Genomic DNA, 20,783 nt, shown 5'->3' on the forward strand with positions numbered 1-20,783 from the left:
GAACACTTGAGGTTGTGTTTTTAAAGATGTAGGGAATTCAGATTGTCATTAAATCCAGCCAAATTTCCATTTGTAGTTAAAAGAGAAGTTATTTTTGGGCATGTGATTTTTGAAGAAGGGATGTCTACTGATACCAAAAAGGTGGAGGCTATTAGTAAGGCACCAAAACCAAGAACAATCAAACAAATTGAGCAGATTTTTGGGCCAAGTCAAGTGGGATAACAGATTCTTGAGGTATTTGGCTCATGTATGCATACCACTAACAAAGCTTACAAAGAAGGATAATGTATTTAAATGGGGAGAAGAGCAGATCAAAGCATTCAGGACTTTGAAGAAGATGCTGACTATAGCACTAGTTTTGATTGTTTTTTATTGGAATTTGTCATTTCACATCTTTGTGGATGCATCTCATGTAGTAGTGGGTGCAGCATTAATGCAATAAAATAGTAGAGGTTGGTTTAGACCTATTTACTATGCAAGCAGGGTACTGACAACTACATAGAAGAATTACACAGTTATTGAGAGGGATCGAGTGCTTGGGAATAATTTGTGTATTGTAGAAGTTCAGACATTATTTATTGGTAGATAGGATAATTTTTCATGTGGATCACGAGGCATTAATCTACTTGGTGAATGAACCCCACCTTTCATGGAGGTTGGCTAGGTGGATACTACTTTTGTAGAAATTTGATTATGTGGTGATATATACTCCAGGCAGACTTCATGTATTAGCCAATGATTTGAGTAGATTGGAAATAGGAGAGGAAGATTTTGGAGGAGTACCTGATCACTTGCATGATGCAGAGCTATTTCTAGTTCATGTGACTGACTAGTCAGGGGACTAGTATGATGATATGCTTCATATCTTGACTGAAGGAGTGTTACTTGAAGCAATGATTAAAGATTAGAGAAAAATACTAGCATTAAGAAGTAAACCTTTTACATTTATAGTAAGAGTTTTGTACAAAAGAGGAATCGATCAAGTGATCATGATATGTTTCCTAAGTTTGAACAAAAAGCAGTATTGACAGAGGCTCATGTGGGTAATTCAAGAGGGCATTTTTCAAGAGATGTGACTGAAAGAAAAATATTTCAATCTAGACTTTGGTGGACAACTTTTATAAAGGATGCTCATGACTCAGTAAGAAGTGTTTGTTGTGCCAAAGGGAGGGCAGACCTTTGAATGAAGATAGGATTCCCTTGCAACCTATCTTACCTTTGGAACCATTTCAGAAGTGCGGATTAAATTTTGTTGGTCCTATCAAGCTACTTGCAAGGTTCACATAGAACATGTATATCTTGGTTGCAATTGATTACTGCACAAAATGGGTGGAAGTTGTGGCTTTGAGAGATGATAAAGCAAGGGGTGTGGTCAAATGTTTGTACAAAAATATTATGACCAGGTTTGGATGTCCTATTGAGTTGGGTTTTGATCAAGGAAGACATTTTATCCAAAACATCATCAGTAAACTGACTAAACTACACATGATACTGCACAAGAAATCAACAATGTATTATCCTAAGGAAAGTGTACAAGTAGAGAATACCAATAAGATCTTGATCAGAATCATCACGAAGTTGGTGAATCAGAAGACGACAGATTGGGATGAGAAGTTGGATTCAGCACTCTAGCTTTTAGGACAGCATTTAAGGTGACTACAGGCAAGACACCATTCAAGTTGGTGTATGGATTGGAAGTAGTAGTTCCTATAGAGTTTTTAATACCAAACGCCTTAGGGTTGTAGTTTAGCAAAAATTATCTCCTGAAGAGTCAGTCAACTGTAGAAAGAAAGTATTACTAAAACTGGAAGAAGCATGTATATTACAGAGGCTATCCAGCAAAGAAGCAAGCTTGGATCAATAGGAATATAAAGTTCAAGATTTTTATTGCAGGAGATTGGGTGATGGTTTACAATAGTAAACTGGGACCAAGACTTGGCAAACTAAAACTGAGGTATGTAGGACCATTTCAAATAGTTAGGTATGTGGGGCCTAATACGTTTATTTTGGCTAATGAGTAAGACGTAGGGTAATTGCCAAGCTAGTGAATGGGTTTTGACTTAAACCATTTTTTGAAGAAATAAAGGGTACTTAAGTAGCACATAACATTAATGATGTTAGTGGAAAATTTTTCTTTTGTATTTCTTATCATTTTCTTATATTTCTTTTTTATAGTTACTAGGAAAAAATCAAACCCTAGTGGGACACTAACTTGCATGATTTTAAATGATACTCCTATTTTAATGCATTATTGAAAGGATGCTTACAAAACTTTGTCAAGGAGCAATGCTATGCTTTCATATTGCATGAGGTGTCCATGGGAATCAAACGAAACTCTAGGCTAAGGGGACCACAAGAAGACTTTTGTTGTGAGAAAGATACTCTATTTTGATGATTTTTTAACACATGGTTCCAATCTGAATTGAAAAAAGTATATTTATAAAATGGGGGTCATAGCTTATGAGCTGAAATTTTTGCCCCTATTTTTATTTCTTTATTTGGATCCATGGTTGAGGAGATAAGCTCAAAATGGTGGACCCCAATTTTCCCTCATCATGCAAGGACAACCCATTTCAAACTTTGTCAGTTCTTGTTCACACTGGCTCCTCTCTTTCTTGTGCACCCTTGGGGGTTTCCTTCACCTATAAAAAGGGACCCCTTCTTCCTTGAAAACCATTCATTAGAGAGAGGGTTAATGCCTAATTATACTTAGCCATAAACATAAACCTAAGTCTACACTTGCTTCTTGAGGAAGACTAGCCAATCTTATTAGCAATATTTGGAAGATCAACTCTAGTCAAAGAAGGATTTGAACTTAATGCATCAATCAAGGCTTGAATTCTTCCCTCTTCTTCTATATCCATCAAAATGATGAATAACTCCCAAAGGGTTTGTCAAGTAAGATGTTTTATTGTTTTCTTATTGTTTTCTTTTCCATTTCTAATCCAACCTATATCCCTAACTTTATCTCCTTATCTAACCAAATATATCTCTCTGTCCCTTACATTATTTGCTAATCTATCTCTCTAACTATCTTGCTCCATAATCACTAGTCTTTCTCTACATAAGACTCTACCTCTATCTTTAGATACCGACCATAACTAGATCCTTTTCTATATGCTTATATTATCTTGAATGAATAACCCACATGATGACAACTTTTATCCTTTCCATAATGTACAATCTCTTAGGGATTATGTGTATCTAAGTCAAAAAATTCACTTTGAACGAAGAATTGTATTTCTTTTCTAACGTGAAAGACTACAAGAAATTGTTCTCTCTCCACTCCCATTAATCCACCACTCTTGGATTATTCTAACTCATTCGATGTGCACATATTTATTTTTCTCTAGAGGGTGAGTCTTGATTGATTATGAACCATGAAGACTTATATAAAATCATTTTAATCGCCAGACAATATATATACATCTTTGTGAGTACAAAATAAAAATTTCAAAGAACAATTTGGGGTGTGTTTAATAGACAAAGATTATCTGCTATAAATTCATCAATAAATCCTTTCCTACTACCTTGATTAAATATGATCAAAGCTTGGATGTTTTCATCTTTGTTTGATTTTGAGAGTTCTATGTGTGCATGAGTGTGTGTGTGTGTGTGTGTGTGTGTGTGTGTGTGTGTGAGTGAGAGAGAGAGAGAGAGCGAGAGAGCGAGAGAGTACATGAGAGCGTGAGAGAGTCTTCTATGGATGTACTTTAAGTATTCACCACCAAACACCACACTTCATGGAGTGAATCCTTTGCTACCTCCTCACAATCTCTCAAAGCCAGAGGTCTGGTACCTTCCTAGAAAGCACTCCATCTTCTCAACATATTTTTGATGAGTACGCCAAGAATGTGCCACGGTGAGAGTTTGTGGGTAACCAGGGGTGATCATGCGGAGCAACATGGTATGCATTTTGACCCAGCAACAATGCAAATGCTTCAACCATTTACCTCATTCATGCAATATCAATATGATTTAGAAAGATGGGAGGCCTCAACAACCAAAGCTACTCAGGACATTGTCAACAAAATGGACCAGTTGATGGGAAATATGTGACAAAGTACCTTCGTGGATATGTGAAGGAAATGGAACTGCATCGAGTACCAGAAGGTGAGATTATTTAAAGCTTTGAGTTGGTTGTGACTCCTGGAATTAGGAATCATGTAAGAGCAATTAGGGAAGGGAATGGGGCAAGTTGGGAAACATTAAAATTGACCTTAAAGGAGGAGTATTTCATGGAAAATTCAGAGTGAGTGACAAAAAGAATTTTTTTGAAATGGATAGCCAAGTCAAAGGAGGGACTCTCTCCAATAGAACTGCTCAAGAAATTTGAGCAACGCTATTCTCAACTAACAAGGATGGAAAAGTCCACACTGGAGTCAGTGAAGACATAGATTTTCCTACAAGCAGCAAGAAAAGAACTTCAAGAAAACTCGGAGCTTCTACTTGAAGACAAATATGCGGAGAAAGCGCTAAAGACTAACCGTAATGATGTTGAACATGCAATCTCACTACTTGAAAAGCGGCAAGGGGAATGCAAACCTTAGTTGAAGATATGGCAGCTAACCATGCTACCTCTTCAATTGAGGGAGCTACTTATGGAGTGAAAATTGAGAATTTTAGTGATGAAGAGGTGAATGATCACCATGGTATACTTTGGCCAAATTTCATGGAGTTAGCTAAAAAAGGAAAGAGATTCTACATGAAGGAGGTGATTGTATATGTCTAGAAACAGGTGGAGTGATCCAGTGGACACAATGTCCGTGCATGCCTACATTATAAACTACCAAATCCATGAAGCTATAGTAGAAGAAAATCGTAGGCGTGAAAATGGTGATGAAGGGCCTTCAATAAGAGCTACAAAAAGTGTAGGAAAGAATGATGCAACACCTTTGTGAGCCCCACCAACACAAGAGTCACCTTCACCAAAAGTGACCATGGAGGAGTCTACAGCAGGGAAGAAAAGGGAGCCAACAAAAGGTAACCCAAAAGGACCAACTTACAAACTACAATCTGACATTGAGTTTGCTACAGAATTGAAGAAAGTTTTAGAACAGAGGATTTTGAAAATCAAGGCTGAGTTTACTTTTGGGGAGGTGCTTGGAGTAGACAAGCATGAATTCCATGAAGAAATTATTGACATCATCAAGAGAAAGAGACAAACACTTGGAGAGGCTATTTTCCCACAAGTTGAAGGCGATACTATGAAGGCACAAGGAGTAAAAGTTCCAGATAAAGAAGGTGATGAAGCTATGGTAGGATGCTACCAATCTTCTTGGAAGGTAAGACAAGTGAAATTTGATGAAAATGGGGAAGAAACTCAAGGCATTCCTAGGAAGCACTATTTTAGAATCCACTAGGCGCGAGCTACTATAGAGACATTGGTCAAGGTAGGTGACCTTGAAGAACCATTTGTTTCCTTAATCGACCATGGTTTTGAAATAATATAATGTTAAAAAGTCTTTACAGCAAATGTAAATGGCCAATGGACATAGGACATGGTTGAATGGTCATAGTGGCAAACATTTCATTGATAAAACAACAAAAGTGGAACCATATTAGGCAGTAGTTTTTCAGTATGTAAATTGGGAAAGAGTTTTCTAATACCAGGCCAATTAACTGAAGATTTAGGATTTGCACCACGGAAAGGAAAAATACAAAAATTGTAGTGAGAACAAAAGATAGTGCAGATACACAAAGGATGTGGAAAATTTGATGTGTATAGGTTATTCAAAAAAGGAATCTTTGGATGTAGTTAAGGTAAATCTAGACAAGGAATTTAGAGACTTGTTTCTTGAATCTAGAGTGGAGCCAAGTGAAAGACCTGTAGTACATGTGTTAGTCAAAACAGGTTTTAAAATCAAAAAACCTACAGGGGAGGTACCTGTCATTACAGTTGGGAAATTTGTAGTTGAAAAGACTAGCATTGATGGTTGTGAGATGAGCTGGAGGGTAAAACTGTGAAGCATGGCACGAAGTAGAAGTGGAGAGAGTCGGTGGTGGGAAAAAGCACAAAGCACGGCAGTTAGGTGGTAGCAGATGGATAGTTTTCCTGTGACAAAATGCAGCATCTAGGGGCAAGTGGCTTGGAGATGTAGTAGGTGTACGAGAGGATATGGTCAGATTTTCTTTTATAGGTATGGGGTGATAATGCTATCATGGTAGCTCTATGATGAAGTGGTTTAGGTTGAATGCATCATTGCCACTATCCAGGTTGTGGGTTCAATTTCATGCATTGTCAAGATTGACATGTTATTATGTACAAGGGCAAAGAGTTAGTTTTTGGATAAAGAAAATATAAATGGTGCAACTGGCCTTTACTTGGCAAGTGGAGCAACTTTTGTCTATTCTATGGTGTGATTTCTGGATTTTGTTGTCCATCAAAGCATTTCCATCTTATCTCTCTCTCTCTCTCTCTCTCTCTCTCTCTCTCTCTCTCTCTCTCTCTCTCTCTCTCTCTCTCTCTCTCTCTCTCTCTCTCTCTCTCTCTCTCTCTCTCTCTCTCTCTCTCTCTATGTTTCTATGTTTCTATGTTTTTGAATTTTTTAGAGGTAAACCTCCCAGTTGCTTAGGTGATTTTTCTTCCTTTCAAGAGATTTGGGTTTCTCATTTGATTTCAAATGTAGATAGCACAAGGGACCTAGGAATGGTCATAATGTCATTCTAAGATGTGTCATGGGCAAGGCAATAAAGAAGATGCAAACATGTGGTTTGAATAGGCTACATTGATTCCCATGAGGGGTTTGTTGATGGGCCTCTTGAATTACTTATACTCACAACCACAATGCAATCACATGCCGAGCATCAGCCTCTTAAGGATCTACAATGTCTTCAAGTTTGTATTCATAGCCAGCCTCTAATTTGTCCTTTTCTACCATACAAGCCAAACATGTCATCACCCATTGATCCAAACAATTTTCAACACCAACAGGCTTCCATAAAACAAGTAATGCAAGCCTCCTATGTACTCTACGAGCAACAACTATTAATTACACCCAAAGACTAAAGTTATAGGAAGCTATTCCATATTGGTGTAGCAAATCAAGATGCAATTAGCTTCCAATGTGCTATGGGAGCTCTACTAAATTCTAATAACCCTCTAGATATAGTTTAACAAAGAAGAAACTAGCATGTCCATCCTCTTGGTCACATCACATATTTTTTATGGTAGTCCCCTTAGGTTAGAATCCATCTCTATAACAGCAAGGTCTCTTGGAATAGCTTGGAAGTAGTCTTCTAAATCTAGAGTGAATTTGCTAGACTGCCATGGTTCAATTTGGGTTCCATTTGCTAGAGTGCCATGGTTCCAAAGAATCTTAATCTAAGGTTTAATTTTTTAGATTATAATTCTCTTCCAAAGGGCTTATGTATTTTGGAAGAAAATCTTAATTTAGGAAAGACTATGAAGAACCAAGCTCTTTTAATCTACACTCAAAATTGTTCGCTTCTACTTCTTTAAGATTAAGAAAGTTTGGAGGGCTAGGAACCGGCGAATCTTCAAAAACAAACTTTCGATAGCTAGCTTCACATATATTATCCAAAAAAGCAGGGTATTGATCGTATCCATTGGAGAAATGAAGAAATTTGATGACTGGAATCAAGCAATACAAGCCATCATGGTCACAACCAGATAACATAGTGTAAGGACTCTTCCAGATGGACTTCCTTAGTGTGGGGCTATGTATCTCCTTAATGTATCTTGCGGCCCCTCAAGGTTCATCCTTATCTTGAAATTATTATACTTTTCTTTATAGTGAAGTCATTACATCCACTCAAAATTGCAAGTATGGCCAATATATATATATATATATATATATATATATATATATATATGTAGTTACTTGTGGGGAATCCCACTTAAAAACCATGGTATTAGGGGAGGACCTAGCATTAGATGCTCTTCTTTCTAGAGCCGTATGGTAGGTTCTCTTCTCTCATAATGTGAAAATTGCCAAAAAGGGGGAAAAAATGATGCTCTTCTAAGACCTTTGAGGGACATACGGATGAGAGTCTTTTCACAAACACAATCACTAGAAGGTTGTGTAGACAAAAGGGTTACAAGAAAAAGGGGGTCTAAAAAGGTGATTCAAAATTGAAATACACATAATTGGATGACTTTGAATAAGTCTCATTTATTTTGTTTTCGTAGGTAACATTGTTATCGGAGGTGATGGAAGTCTCACTCGTATCCAAGAAAAACATATAGTACAACTTTTGCTTTAGGGGTGTTATTTCAGTACATTCAAATGGATACTTAGGGAAGAGGAGGAGTGAGGAGTCCATAGCCATGAGAGAACTTCTTATTTTGAAAACTTACCAAAAATAATCGTTGAAGGAATTTGATGTTTGTACAGGCAATATGTACAAATCTAGCTAAAGAAAAAAAAAGATGTGTCATATTCCCTGAAAATTGATAGGTCACAAAATTAATCAGAAACTAGAATTGAATTCATGCAATGACTCTTTTTCTATAATGAATCAATGGACTTACGAAAACTAGCTAATGAGTGTTGGAATCATAAGCTTCCACTCTGATAAATAAGCCATTCCGCATAATAGGTTGGCTCAAGCAATCCACGGTGTCACACATCTTGTCTGTAACATGTACTCGTTTCCACCTACAACATGTGAGCCCTATAATTTAAAGCATGGCAGCATGGCATGTTCTCTAATTCTCCAATTAGTAAGATACAACTCTAGTTAATATCTATGAAAGAACCAAACCTATACTATCTATAAATTATCTGTTGATGCTACATTGTTGTGATTTTAGAGCTATTTAAGTAAACTATGATATGTCTGAGTATCCATAACCTCCAAAATTGGAATCATTGCACCTCTTTTGAAATCTTACACCAAAAATACTTACTTGTAGAGAGTGACAAGATAGTGAAGGAACACGGATGCCTCAAATATTGTCAATGTTGAGCCTGGGCACCTTCGCGAGCCTGAGCCAAATGCTATCAAGAAGTCCGGGCTATTCCTTTCAGAATCCTAGTGGTCATCCAAAAAAAGAGAGACATATTCTCTTCATAATTTTCTAATAATCTAACGAGACTAAAGATTCTACAAAATAGTAGTTGTAATTGAATTCTTAAAAGTAATTACCATCCAACGCCAAGGATCAAATTGAAGGGGGTCAGGGTAGTAATTTGAATTAAAATGCACCATCGAGAAATTTAGTACAAGTAGCCAACCTTTGGGGATTATTATATCTGCACAAGTTATTGTGAGTTGAATTAGCATAGTAATGACAATCTCCCATAATCATGTGATGAGAAACAACCTATGCCTTTCTATGTATACAAATTTTGATTTTTGTTTACCTTCAACATCCCTACGGTACAAACATGATGTATATCTTGTTACATAGAGAAGGTGACAAATGCACATTAGCTGAACATTAGTAACAATAGGCTATGCACAAATTTATTTGATTGATTATGAGGAGACATTTAGTCTTGTGGCTAAGATGTCTATAGTTTTAAACAAAAAGAAAATTAAATATTTCATTGAATACATTAAATTGAATACATTAAAAGGCTGGATTTTGCATCAAGTAGAGGTATATATGTAGCAACCAAAGGGATATGAGGATGTGAGCCACCCCAATTCTCTGTGAACTAAAGAAAATTGTTGTGGAATGAAGCAAACATCAAGAGCTTGGTGTGAAAAGCTCACAACATGTTTGGTTACAATAGGTCCTTGTATGCAAAATGTGGATTACTTAGCGTATGCATAAGAGAATCAAGTAGGTATTGTATGAGGTTAGTGCTATCTAATCATGATTCTAAAGTGAATTAGATAAATACCATCTTGAAGAAAAAATTAGACATTAATGCTCAGATGGATCCGCAATAATTTTTGAGCATTGAAATTATATGCATAGAAGAGGGAAAATGTTTATCATGGATGCAATTGTGTTAGATATGTTGTCAAAGTTTTGTGATTGATTCTAAGCCTATTGTTATTCCCTTGGATCAAAGTGTAAAGAAGGTGAAGTGCTTGAGAATGACACCATGTACATCAATATTGTTGGTATCTTGATCTACCCAATAATGTCACAATCAAAGATGAGTTTGGACTGAACGGTCACTTTATGGGGCTTCCCAAGAAGCCACTTTTGGAGGTAATACGATACACTTTGTTTCATGTGAGTTCTACCTTGGATTTTGCACTCTCTTATGAGGCTAGTATAGACTCTAGAGTTAAATATTTATGTTTATAAACATGCAAAATGGAGTGTGATCTATTTAATTGGCAATCTAGTCATGTTTTGTGCTCTCAATTGGGAGTGTTATCATCACATGGATGAGCAAAAATAAAGCTATAGCTTCTTTATCGATCAAAAGTGGTGCTACATGCATGATATGTGAGGTAGCATGCTTGTAGATGCTACTTGGAGAGTTGGGCTTACAGTATTAGAGGAAATTTTCCACTAATTATTAAAAAATCAACAACATACAATGTGCATGAGACCTAGTGTTTCACATGAGAATGGAACACATTGAGGTTGACTACCGCTTCTTTAGAAATCGGGCCTTGGCTAGCGACATTAACCTTCAATACATAAGAATCAGTGAACATATTGTAGATATCTTTGCCAAGAACTTAGGAGAATAGAAGTTGTACAACAATTTTGAGTGATGCTTGGAGGATGAGAGATCATATGAGAGGTTAATCTTGATCAGTAGAAGTATTGAGAGATCAAGCCCAAATCATTGATCCCCTAGATAAATTACATTTATGACTGGCATGAGGAAGCGGATAAAAGGCTCATTACTCATGGTACTAGAATTGGAGTTCATTGGCATGTTATAAATATCAATATTGATGGCCCCTATCTTTCCAACTCACTGATTAGTAGTTTGTTAAGTATGGAGCCTGATTTACCCCTTGTAATTTTCTATGTTAGAAATGCACATTTATAAGGCCCCTGTATGAGGAGAAGCCATCATGCGTGAAGAAAAATCACTCACCGAAAACCAAAATTTTCACTGCCAGTCTCAAGCAAATAGAAATAGTCAATCGGTTGTCCGGTGGTCAGAAGTCAATGGCCAGCGGCCGAATTCAATGGCCGGTGGCCAATTTCAAATTGGACTTGTCTTCTCAAGGGCGGTCATACATGGGCACATGGGAGAACTCAACTCGGACTTATCTACACAAGGGTGGCTACATACGGCTGTCTCTCATGAGAGAGGGTAGCTCTTTTGGCCTATAAAATGAGGCCTTTTCTACACACATTTTGGAGAGTGAAGCTAATGCAACAAGGTGTATGTGAGGTGGTGAGAGTGAAGCAAGAAGGGAGCTCCAAAAGGGTACAATCCCTTTGTAACCTACTCCTTGTTTGAAGTACTAAAGCCATTAAGTGGCTGCTTTCTCATGGATGTAGGCCACATTGGGTGAACCACGTATATTGTGCTCTCTCTCTCTCTCTCTCTCTCTCTCTCTCTCTCTCTCTCTCTCTCTCTCTCTCTCTCTCTACTGTAAAATCTCTCTTGTGTGAAAATTTGTCTCTCTCCATTAAGTAAGCTACTCTACTATCTATTTAGCTACATCCTATTTCCTAACAATTGGTATCAAAAGTAATCTACTTCTTGTTTGAAGTACTAAAGCCGTTGAGTGGCTACTTTCTCGTGGATGTAGGCCGCATTGGGTGAACCATGTATATCATATGTTCTCTCTCTCTCTCTCTCTCTCTCTCTCTCTCTCTCTCTCTCTCTCTCTTAGTGCAGCCGTTTTTTGACCTAGTAGACAGTAGTCCACTCTTTTGATCATAACTTCTTCATCCGAACTCCGATTTGGGTGATCTATAGCCTCAATCGAAGAGCACGAAGTCCTCTACGCATTGATGTAAAGACAGAAATTTTCATAGTTATGGAAGGCGTTTCTGTAGCAGCATTTCCGAAGTGAACAGGTTCAACAAAATTGATTCTCATCTCCTATTTTACATACAATGTCTTCCGGCACTCGCAAGGGTTCTTCTTCTTCAACAAGGTCCACAACCATTGTGGAAAATGATCCAAAATCTCCTAAGTATGGAAATAGCAACACAACCACCCAACCAACGACATCGGAAACCATGATCATGGCGTACTTGGTATCATTGCAAGAGACCGTAAACAAACAAGGCGAAGACTTACGAGCACTTGCAATGGAGAATGGCACACTAAGGGTACTTTTGGTTGAAAATGAGAATCTCAAGAGGACACTTGAGATGCAAACAACACGTTTGATGCAACTTGAAGAGGAAGTCAAGGAATGTAAACGCTCTCTTGTGGACTTGAATGCTTTGAAGGAGCGGATGAGCAAAGTAGAGCATGACCATGTATTGAAAGAGGAGAAATTTGACACTATGAGCCGGGATGTATGCAACATGAAAAATGTATGCACAAACAAGTCTTGGGCTGATGTATGTGGTAGCAATGTGGTTTCTAATTCCTCACTCATGCAAGCTATGGTTAAAACAAAGAATGTTGAGAATGTGGATGTGGAGGAGTTGAAGGAACGGGAGCGACGTTCCAAGAACATTGTTATTCATGGAATTCCCGAAGAGAAGTTAGAGACACCTCCTTCTCTTGCCATTGTTATTGAAGATTTCTTCAAAACCCACTTTGGCATGTCCGGAGTTATGGTCTATGGAGCACATAGAGTGGGGAAGCAAGGAGCTCCTCCCTCGGGAGAACGGCCAATTGTATGCACCATGCCGGATGAGACCAAGCGAAAGATTATCCTTGATAATAGCTGGATCTATTTGAGGGATACAAAATGTTTTGTATGTGAAGATCGCACTATTAAGCAACAAAATATGCGTCGCAAGGCATATGAGAAAAAGAATAATAAAAACAAGGAGATCTCTCATGAAGAAAATGTGCCCAAGGAGGAGGCAAGTCTCTCAAGCAAATAGGGATGCGTGACCTATGAGACCGAGTTACAATTGAAAATATGCTTTTGGAATTGTAATGGATACCCATGGAATGCGGGGGTTGGCATTGATGAACTAACAAGCAAAGCCGATGTTGTACTTCTTGTTGAAACTTGGGAGCATGATACACAAAGGATTAACAGCTTGGAGGATTACAATGTACATTCATTGATGTGGTCAAAGAATCTCAAGCAACGAAGAGTACAAGGAGGGTTAGCATGTATGGTTAAGAAAGGATTGGAAGATTTTGTATCAATTGTGAAAGATGACAAGTACAAACGTTATGTATGGCTGAAAATTATGACACCAAAAAGAGCACCCATTTTTGTAGCCGGTTGCTACATTCCTCATCATGATTCTCCCTTTTATGCTTGCATGGATAGAGATCAACCATTTTCTGATTTGGAAGAGGACATTGCTTATTTCAAAGATGAAGGTGATGTTATTGTATTTGGGGATATGAATGCTCGCACAAAAACATTGCAACATGATACTCAACAATTTGATATGCCATACATTTCAAGGGAGTTGGAGGAAGTTCACTTGTATGATTGTACTTCAATGGATGAGAAAGAGCCAGATCACTATGGAAAGTTACTTTTACACATGTGTAATAGCACGGGTATGCTCATTGCCAATGGTGTATCTTTGTGGAGTGGAACCAATGGATTTACATGTAGAAGACATAATGGGGATAGTGTGATTGACTATATGCTACTCTCTGAAGCCATCATGTATCGCATAAAGAGTTTTATGTTTGGTCAAAGGACCCCGGAATCGGACCATCGCACCTTATGTATTGACCTTTCATGTGGAGAAGCAACTAAGCATGATAATCTTAGCCAAAGGAAAGAGAAGTTATCACTATGTATGGATTTCAAACGGGCACCAATGTACATTGAAATGGTTGAGCAAAAATTATGGATGACAAAGCTTCAATGTGATGCACCATTGGAAACTAAATGGGAAGCTTTCAAGAAAGCTATTTGTTCTTGTGCGGAAGAATGCTTTGCCATAAAGCATCTCCATGGTATCAACAAAGATAGATCACGCAAAAGGTGGTTTGATAAAAAATGTCAAGATGCTCGAAAGTCCTTGATAAAGCTTGATGCAACTATGGACAAAGACAACTATCAAAGTCATTTGCGTACATACAAGGCATTGATTCAAAAGAAGAGAAGAAGATGGGAAGTAAAGCAACAAGAATTTCAAGTCCAAGAAAAGGCACATGCATGTGGAAGATTTTGGAGAAGCTTGAGAGGCAAGCGGGTTGAGAATTTTGGTAACTTGAGTATAGTGGATATGTACACACATTGTAGGCAATTATATGAGCAAGAAAATACTGAAAAAATGTCATTTTATGGTTCACTCCCATGTATGCCGTCTTTTTTTACTATTGAGGATGTATGCGGTGGGCTTGAAAAGTTGGCCACTCGCAAAGCGGGAGATCTTCAAGGTATCAAGCCGGAGATGATCAAATGGACGGGAGATTTTACCCATGAGTGGATGTGTGATATGTTCAACCTTGCACTTCAACATGGTATGCCTTATGATTGGAGTGCTAATTGGGTTAAGCCTTTGCATAAAGGAGGGGATGTAAAGAATGTAAGCAACTACCGGACTATAATGATTGGGTCTCTTATGGCAAAGTTGTTTGGGTGCATAATGGAGATGAAATTGAGTGATTGGGCTGAAGAGAATGACAAGCATGCAAAGGGACAAGCGGGTTTTTGTCGATGCCATAGCACCATTGATCATCTTGTCACTCTTCGTGTTCTCATGGAGGAAAGTCGGTTGAAAGGCAAGCGATTGTATTGTTGTTTTGTGGACTTTAAGAAAGCGTTTGATATGATTCCACGTAACAATTTGTGGAGAAGGATGGAAGAACTCCAAGTGCCAAGTGAGTTTATGCTTGCGGTTTCTCGAATCTATGAGAAGGTGATTTGTCAATTGCGCATGGGAAGAGAAATTTCAGAAATTTTTGTAAGCACTATTGGGGTTAAACAAGGATGTCCATTGTCACCAACTCTCTTTGGTCTATGCATCGATCAATTGGAACAAATGGTACTTGACTTTATGCAAGAAGAAGGCATTGAAGAGGTCACTATTTGCAATGCGGTAATCATGCTTTTGTTGTATGCGGATGATGTAGTGCTTCTAGCACACACTTTAGAAGATGCACAAAAGCTTATGGTTGTCCTTGAGAAATTTTGCTTGCATAGTGGGTTGATTGTAAATGAATCCAAAACAAAGGTTATGCTTGTGAAAACCAACCATAAGGAGAAGCCATGCATTGTGTACAACAACGAGACACTTGAAGTTGTTGAGAGCTTTAAGCACCTTGGCCTTGAGGTTCCATCCAACCACAAGTGGCATGAATGTGCTATGCGTCGTTTGGAAGCGGGAAAGAGAGCATATTATGCATTTGAGAACATGTGTAATGCGGGAAACATCAAGTGTTGGGTTCTCAAGAAGTATCTTTTTGATGCATTGGTGACACCGGTTCTTCTTTATGGAGTTGAAGTGTGGGGCGGGAGCATCTCAAAGTCTACTTGGAAAGAGTTTGAGAATGTCCAAAAGCGTTTTCTTACAAACTTTCTCCAAGTTAAGACACAAACACCATATATGCTCCTACTTCTTGAGTCGGGATCTCTTCCAATTGAGGTTATGGGCATGGAAAGGGTTGTGGAGTACATGATAAAGATGCGTCAAAACCCCTCACATCGACTTCCTACAATTGCATGGGAAGCAAGCAAAAAAGTTCAAAAGACGCATAAAAGCAAGATCTTGAGCACGGGATGGATGCAAGACATAAAGAAGTGGTTTGGGAGATGGGATGCATTACACTTGCTACATGATGCTTCAATTGACTCTCAAGTGAATGAAGCTTTTCTACAATGCCAATGTATTACGGCTTGGGAGAAATCCGGTGGGTCACGCTTCATACATTACACCACCTATATTGCCCCCAACTACAAAACCATGTTCTTTGCTGAGAGAGGAAACCGTACTCACACTTACATGCTTGAGCCTATTCCCTTGTCCGCGATACGCACTATCACAGCAATTCGGCTTAGCTCCCATTTCCTTCGATGCGAGATAGGGCGTTGGGGCAATGGAGAAGAGTCAAATCGATTGTGCACATTATGCTCACTGCAAGTTCGAGAGTCTGAGTACCACACACTACTAGAGTGCTCAGCTTTTGATCACATCCGAACTTGCTTCTCTCACATTTTCAGCCATAACTTAGACCTACACACTTTCCTCTCCCAGCCAAAGTGTGGGCTCTCCATTGCGACTCTCATCACTACAATTTTGGAGCATCGAGAGTCACTCATCAGCCATACACATACTACATCACATGTTTTGGTCCCATAGGTCATATTTCTCGATAATAAAATCTATCTCTCTCTCTCTCTCTCTCTCTCTCTCTCTCTCTCTCTCTCTCTCTCTCTCTCTCTCTCTCTCTCTCTCTCTCTCTCTACTCTATAATCTCTCGTGTGTGAAAATTTGTCTCTCTCCATTTAGTAAGCTACTCTACTATCTATTTAGCTGCGTTTTATTTCCTAACAACTGGTATCAGAGCAAGGTTTGCTCGTAGCTAAAGTATCTCAAGGAAAAGATTTCTTGAATTGATTGAGAGTAATGGCGGAGGAAGGTAAGCTCAAGATCGATAAGTTCAACAACAAAAAATACCATCATTGAAAGATGCAGATTGAAGGCTATCTCTACCAGAAGGACCTTCATTTTCCACTCGGCGGTCTTGCAAAGAAACTCACAACAATGTCAGATGAAACATGTAATATCCTTGACCAAAAGGAGCTGTTAACCATCCGATTAAGCTTGGAGTCGATGGTGGCCTTCAATGTTTCGAAGATGAAGACCATGAAGGACTTGATGAAGTCACTTGACGGGTCTCTACGAGAAACCATTGGCATCCAAAAAGGTATTTCTTATGAGCGCTTGTTCAATCTAAACATGGCAAAGAATGGTTCATTGCAAAACACCTAAACAACTTTAACACCAACATATGTCGACTTTAATCAGTGAAAATCAATTTCGACGACGACGAAGTGCAAGCTCTCCTTATACTATCATCTCTACTTGATTGTTGGGACAACCTTGTGATGGATGTAAGTAACTCTATCTCTGAAACAAATACTCTAAAGTTTGATGATGTTGTGGGTATTCTTCTAAGCAAGGAAATGTGAAGGAGAAGCACAGGTGAATCATCAAGTGTTGCATTGTCATTTGAAACAAGAGGAAGGCCTGATGAGAGGTTCAAAAACCAAAAGGGTCGTGATCGCTCAAAACAAAGCAAGTCACGCACAAAGTCAGTCTTGAATGTTGGAATACGTCAAGAAGGGCCACTTCAAGAAGGATTGTTAGTCTAAGAAGAAGAAGGAGTCGAAGTCTCAAGACAACAAGCCAACATCGTAGGCCAATGTGGCAGGTAAAGTAGAGCAAGATGCTCTACTTCTCTCATCAGACAATGTGTCTAATTCTTGGATAGTAGATATACGACATCACACAAGTAGCATTTCCAAGATTACACCAAAGGTAATTTTGGATATGTATACTTGGGAGATGATGAACTTGTGAAATTGTCGGTAAAGGTACAGTTTGAGTCAAAACCACTAATGGAAATGAATAGAAGCTTAAAGATATTAGGCATGTTCCTTCTCTTCGCAAAAAATTGATCTTTACAGGACAATTGGACGATGAAGGCCACATCCGGGGGATTCACTCTATATACGAAACGGGACGTCACCTACGAGCAGAAAACTTTGATAAAACCCCTATATATGACTCATATTAGGGATATGACCCCCCTTTTATGCTTATACAAAATTCAATGTAAAAAACTATCATACCCCTATCTTACATATAGAATTTAGGTCTCACATGATCTAACTGAGTAAAACTAGTCAAAGAGCGTGTAGCATAGTGACTGACAATGTACTAAGGAACCACTTTTGTTGGCATAACTAGATGTACCCTCAATGTGTTTTAGTTTGACTTTCAAACTATGTGCCCATTCAGTGTGCACTCTAGCTACTCGTCCAATTTTGACCCGTCTAAATTACTCAAAAAACACGGTTATAAAGTTGTGTTAGGTTCTCCATGTAAATTTGCATCTATGCAAACTATTTATAGCTTTCATCCCTCAACAAATGAACTATAATAACAAAAAAAGAAATTGATACTTACAAAGCAGTGTTGGTTCTTGCATGTATCTTGGTAGCTATTGACTCACAAGTTTGAGGGAAGACTCTTTTTGGAAGCCATGATTTTCAAACACAAAAAAATCCTTTCCTTTTCTCCTTTTTCTCAGTTCCCCCTGCCACCCTAAATATGATACCCCCTCCCTTATTTCTATGCTTAGGAGATAAATTATTGGGAGCCTACCCCTAACTTATACGCTTACATAACTTGTAAAAAAAAAACCCTCCCCTGCACTTACGTTCTGCGGTAAGTTTTCCATGGTGAATCCACTGGGAGGTCACAACATTGCATTCAAAAACAAACGGTGGAAGATCTCAAACGGGATCTTTGGTGGTTACCAAAGGAGAAAATGTTGGTACACTTTACTTGTGTACTACTAGCACATAATCTTCAACTTGTGCAATAGCTACAGAAGTCGACAGTGCGGTGTGGAACTACCGGCTTAGCATATGAGTGCCAAAGGAATGAAAATCCTTCAATCTTCTACCAGGTTTGAAAGAAGTGGACTTAGAATTCAGTGGAGATTGTGTTTACGGTAAACAAAACAGGGTAAAATTTCAAAAATCAAGAAATGAAAGAAAAAGAAACTTGAGTTAGGTCAATCTGATGTTTGGGGTCCTGCAAGTATCCCATCCCATGATGGCTCATTGTAGTATGTAACATTCATAGACGATGCAAGGAAAAACATGGGTTTATGTCATGAAGAAAAAAAATCTGATGTCTTTTCCATATTTCAAAGGTGGAAAGACTTTGTAGAGAATGAACTAGGTACCAAGGTTAAATGCCTCAAATCCAATAATGGAGGTGAATATTGTATCCAAGCTTTTTTGCTAGTGTTATAAACTAGACACACCCTACAGAAAATGACTTCTCGGCAGATTATTATTTTTTGTAATAATTCATTTATTGAGAAAACCCGACATTTCGTCTTTGTAAATATTGGGGCTTACAAAATTTTTCAGATTGTATCCCAGTTTTGACATTTAGATTGAGTAGATGGTTAAATTGGAACATTAGGGTTTCAGATTGTAAGGTACTTATACCACTTTTGACCTTAATGGAAAAAACCTTTTGTCATTTGAAACAAGTGAAGTCTGTGAGTGAGCGTACTGTGTACGAGAGAGAGTGAGAGCTTCATCTTGACGCTACCCACGTACCGGTGGTCGGAATCGAGTGCGGAGAAGTGTAACGTGTTGCCCTCGACGAGAGCTACGCGCCAGTACCTACATTGCGTACGTACGGTCCGGTTTTGCGAGCTCGACCTACGAGCTTCATCTAGTGATTTGGTGAGCATACATTATTCGTTTTTGCATTTCAGCATATCCACACGTTTGCATTGAGTAGAGCTACACATTAGGCACTTTAGTTTTTGGAAATGATGACCTGCAAATTTCGGCCAGACATCCTACGTGATTTTGCACTAGGTGTTTTGGGTTGATATTTTGGTTCATGGACCTTAGGGAGAGCGACCTATTGGTGTTAGTAGGGTCTCCTTCAAGTTCTGTGGTGTTTCAAGACCGTTTGATGGGTATTTGGCTCTAGAAAGCGTTGTAAAAAATCTCTTCTTATGCACTCTTGAAGGCTGTAGCTTAGACATTGTGTAGAGACCTCTGTACGAATTAGTCGAGAGTCGGTCGAGTGTAGATTGACACCCTATGCTTGCTTCCACGCACCTGCGGGTCGAGGTTCGTTCTTAGCTGACAAATCTTGTTAGGTGAGTTCTCGTTGTGCTGAGGTCCGTCGAGGCGTATCCGTCCAACATTAGCGCCGCTACCAAGGACAAAAACCCTAGGTAGGTGATCGAGACTAGTCCTTGAGGATAGGGATTCTTTGGCTTGCCAGAGTCTCATTTTACATTTAGATAGGATCAGAGGGTGGAGGACTCTTTAGGTCTTAGAGGGAGTCTAGGGAGCATGTGTCTGGCCTAGATCCTTCAACTTACGTAGACTTAGGAAGACTGAGATAGTTTAAGGTTTTAGTTGAGTTGATGAGTAGGAGTTTGAGAGGTAGAAGCGGTGAAAGGAGATCTTGAGAGTCCGGAGAGGCCAGGAAGCAACCAAAACACCATTATCACCATTTCACATGATGAGTAGGAGTAGGGTAAGTAGGACATCATGATTTATGATCTAGAGCACTTCATTCATGCCATACTTGTTGTTAGGTTCATCACAAGATTGTAAAAGACGCAAAAGAGTGTTTGAAAGCTGAAGTGAAGTTCAAAAATTTCTCTGAGTGTTTCTGATAGAGCTACAGAGCATCAGAAGCATTTCTATCAGGAAAAAAATAAATTTTAAGCCAAGAGACATCATATGCATAGGATGTCTACAGGGTGATCTGGTGGGAATTTTGAAATTTTGAGTTCACCAGTGTGTTCAGAAGGTAGGTTTTACCCTATTTTCGCCTGGAAAGTGGAAATTTGACCATATCTTGACAGGATAGGGCTAGATAGACAGAAATTGCCAGACATCCTACCCAAATTGTGCCAAGGCATTATTTTAAGACCAAAACCATAGGATGGCTGCATAAGCATGATCTACATGATGTATTGAGTGACAGAGGAAGTTTTCATCTCATCTGGGTGAGAAAATTGGGTTCTAAGCAGACTTTAGCACTTTTGACTGAAAAGAGC

The 20,783-nt window shown here is 38.7% G+C and overlaps 1 protein-coding gene across 3 annotated transcripts in view; it reads right to left on the reverse strand.

The window, feature by feature from the left end:
* Positions 1 to 8,073: 8,073 nt before the first annotated feature.
* LOC147431400 (cytochrome P450 85A-like) overlaps positions 8,074 to 20,783 on the reverse strand; it is a 61,964-nt gene continuing 49,254 nt past the window's right edge. Inside the window, exons 7-10 of one of the 3 annotated variants that reach the window (XM_086494017.1) lie at positions 9,112 to 9,218; positions 8,873 to 8,997; positions 8,495 to 8,621; positions 8,074 to 8,372 (exon numbers count right to left, since the gene is read on the reverse strand). In XM_086494017.1, coding sequence (XP_086350143.1) covers positions 8,504 to 8,621; positions 8,873 to 8,997; positions 9,112 to 9,218 — 350 coding nt within the window. In that variant the 3' untranslated portion in view covers positions 8,074 to 8,372; positions 8,495 to 8,503. Of the gene's footprint in view, positions 8,407 to 8,494; positions 8,622 to 8,872; positions 8,998 to 9,111; positions 9,219 to 20,783 lie in introns of all 3 variants that reach the window. The other 2 variants (XM_086494016.1, XM_086494015.1) reach the window with 2 other exon arrangements.

Source organism: Adiantum capillus-veneris, chromosome 21 (genome assembly GCF_014529385.1).
Source record: "Adiantum capillus-veneris isolate H3 chromosome 21, ASM1452938v2, whole genome shotgun sequence".
Classification (NCBI taxonomy): domain Eukaryota; kingdom Viridiplantae; phylum Streptophyta; class Polypodiopsida; order Polypodiales; family Pteridaceae; genus Adiantum; species Adiantum capillus-veneris.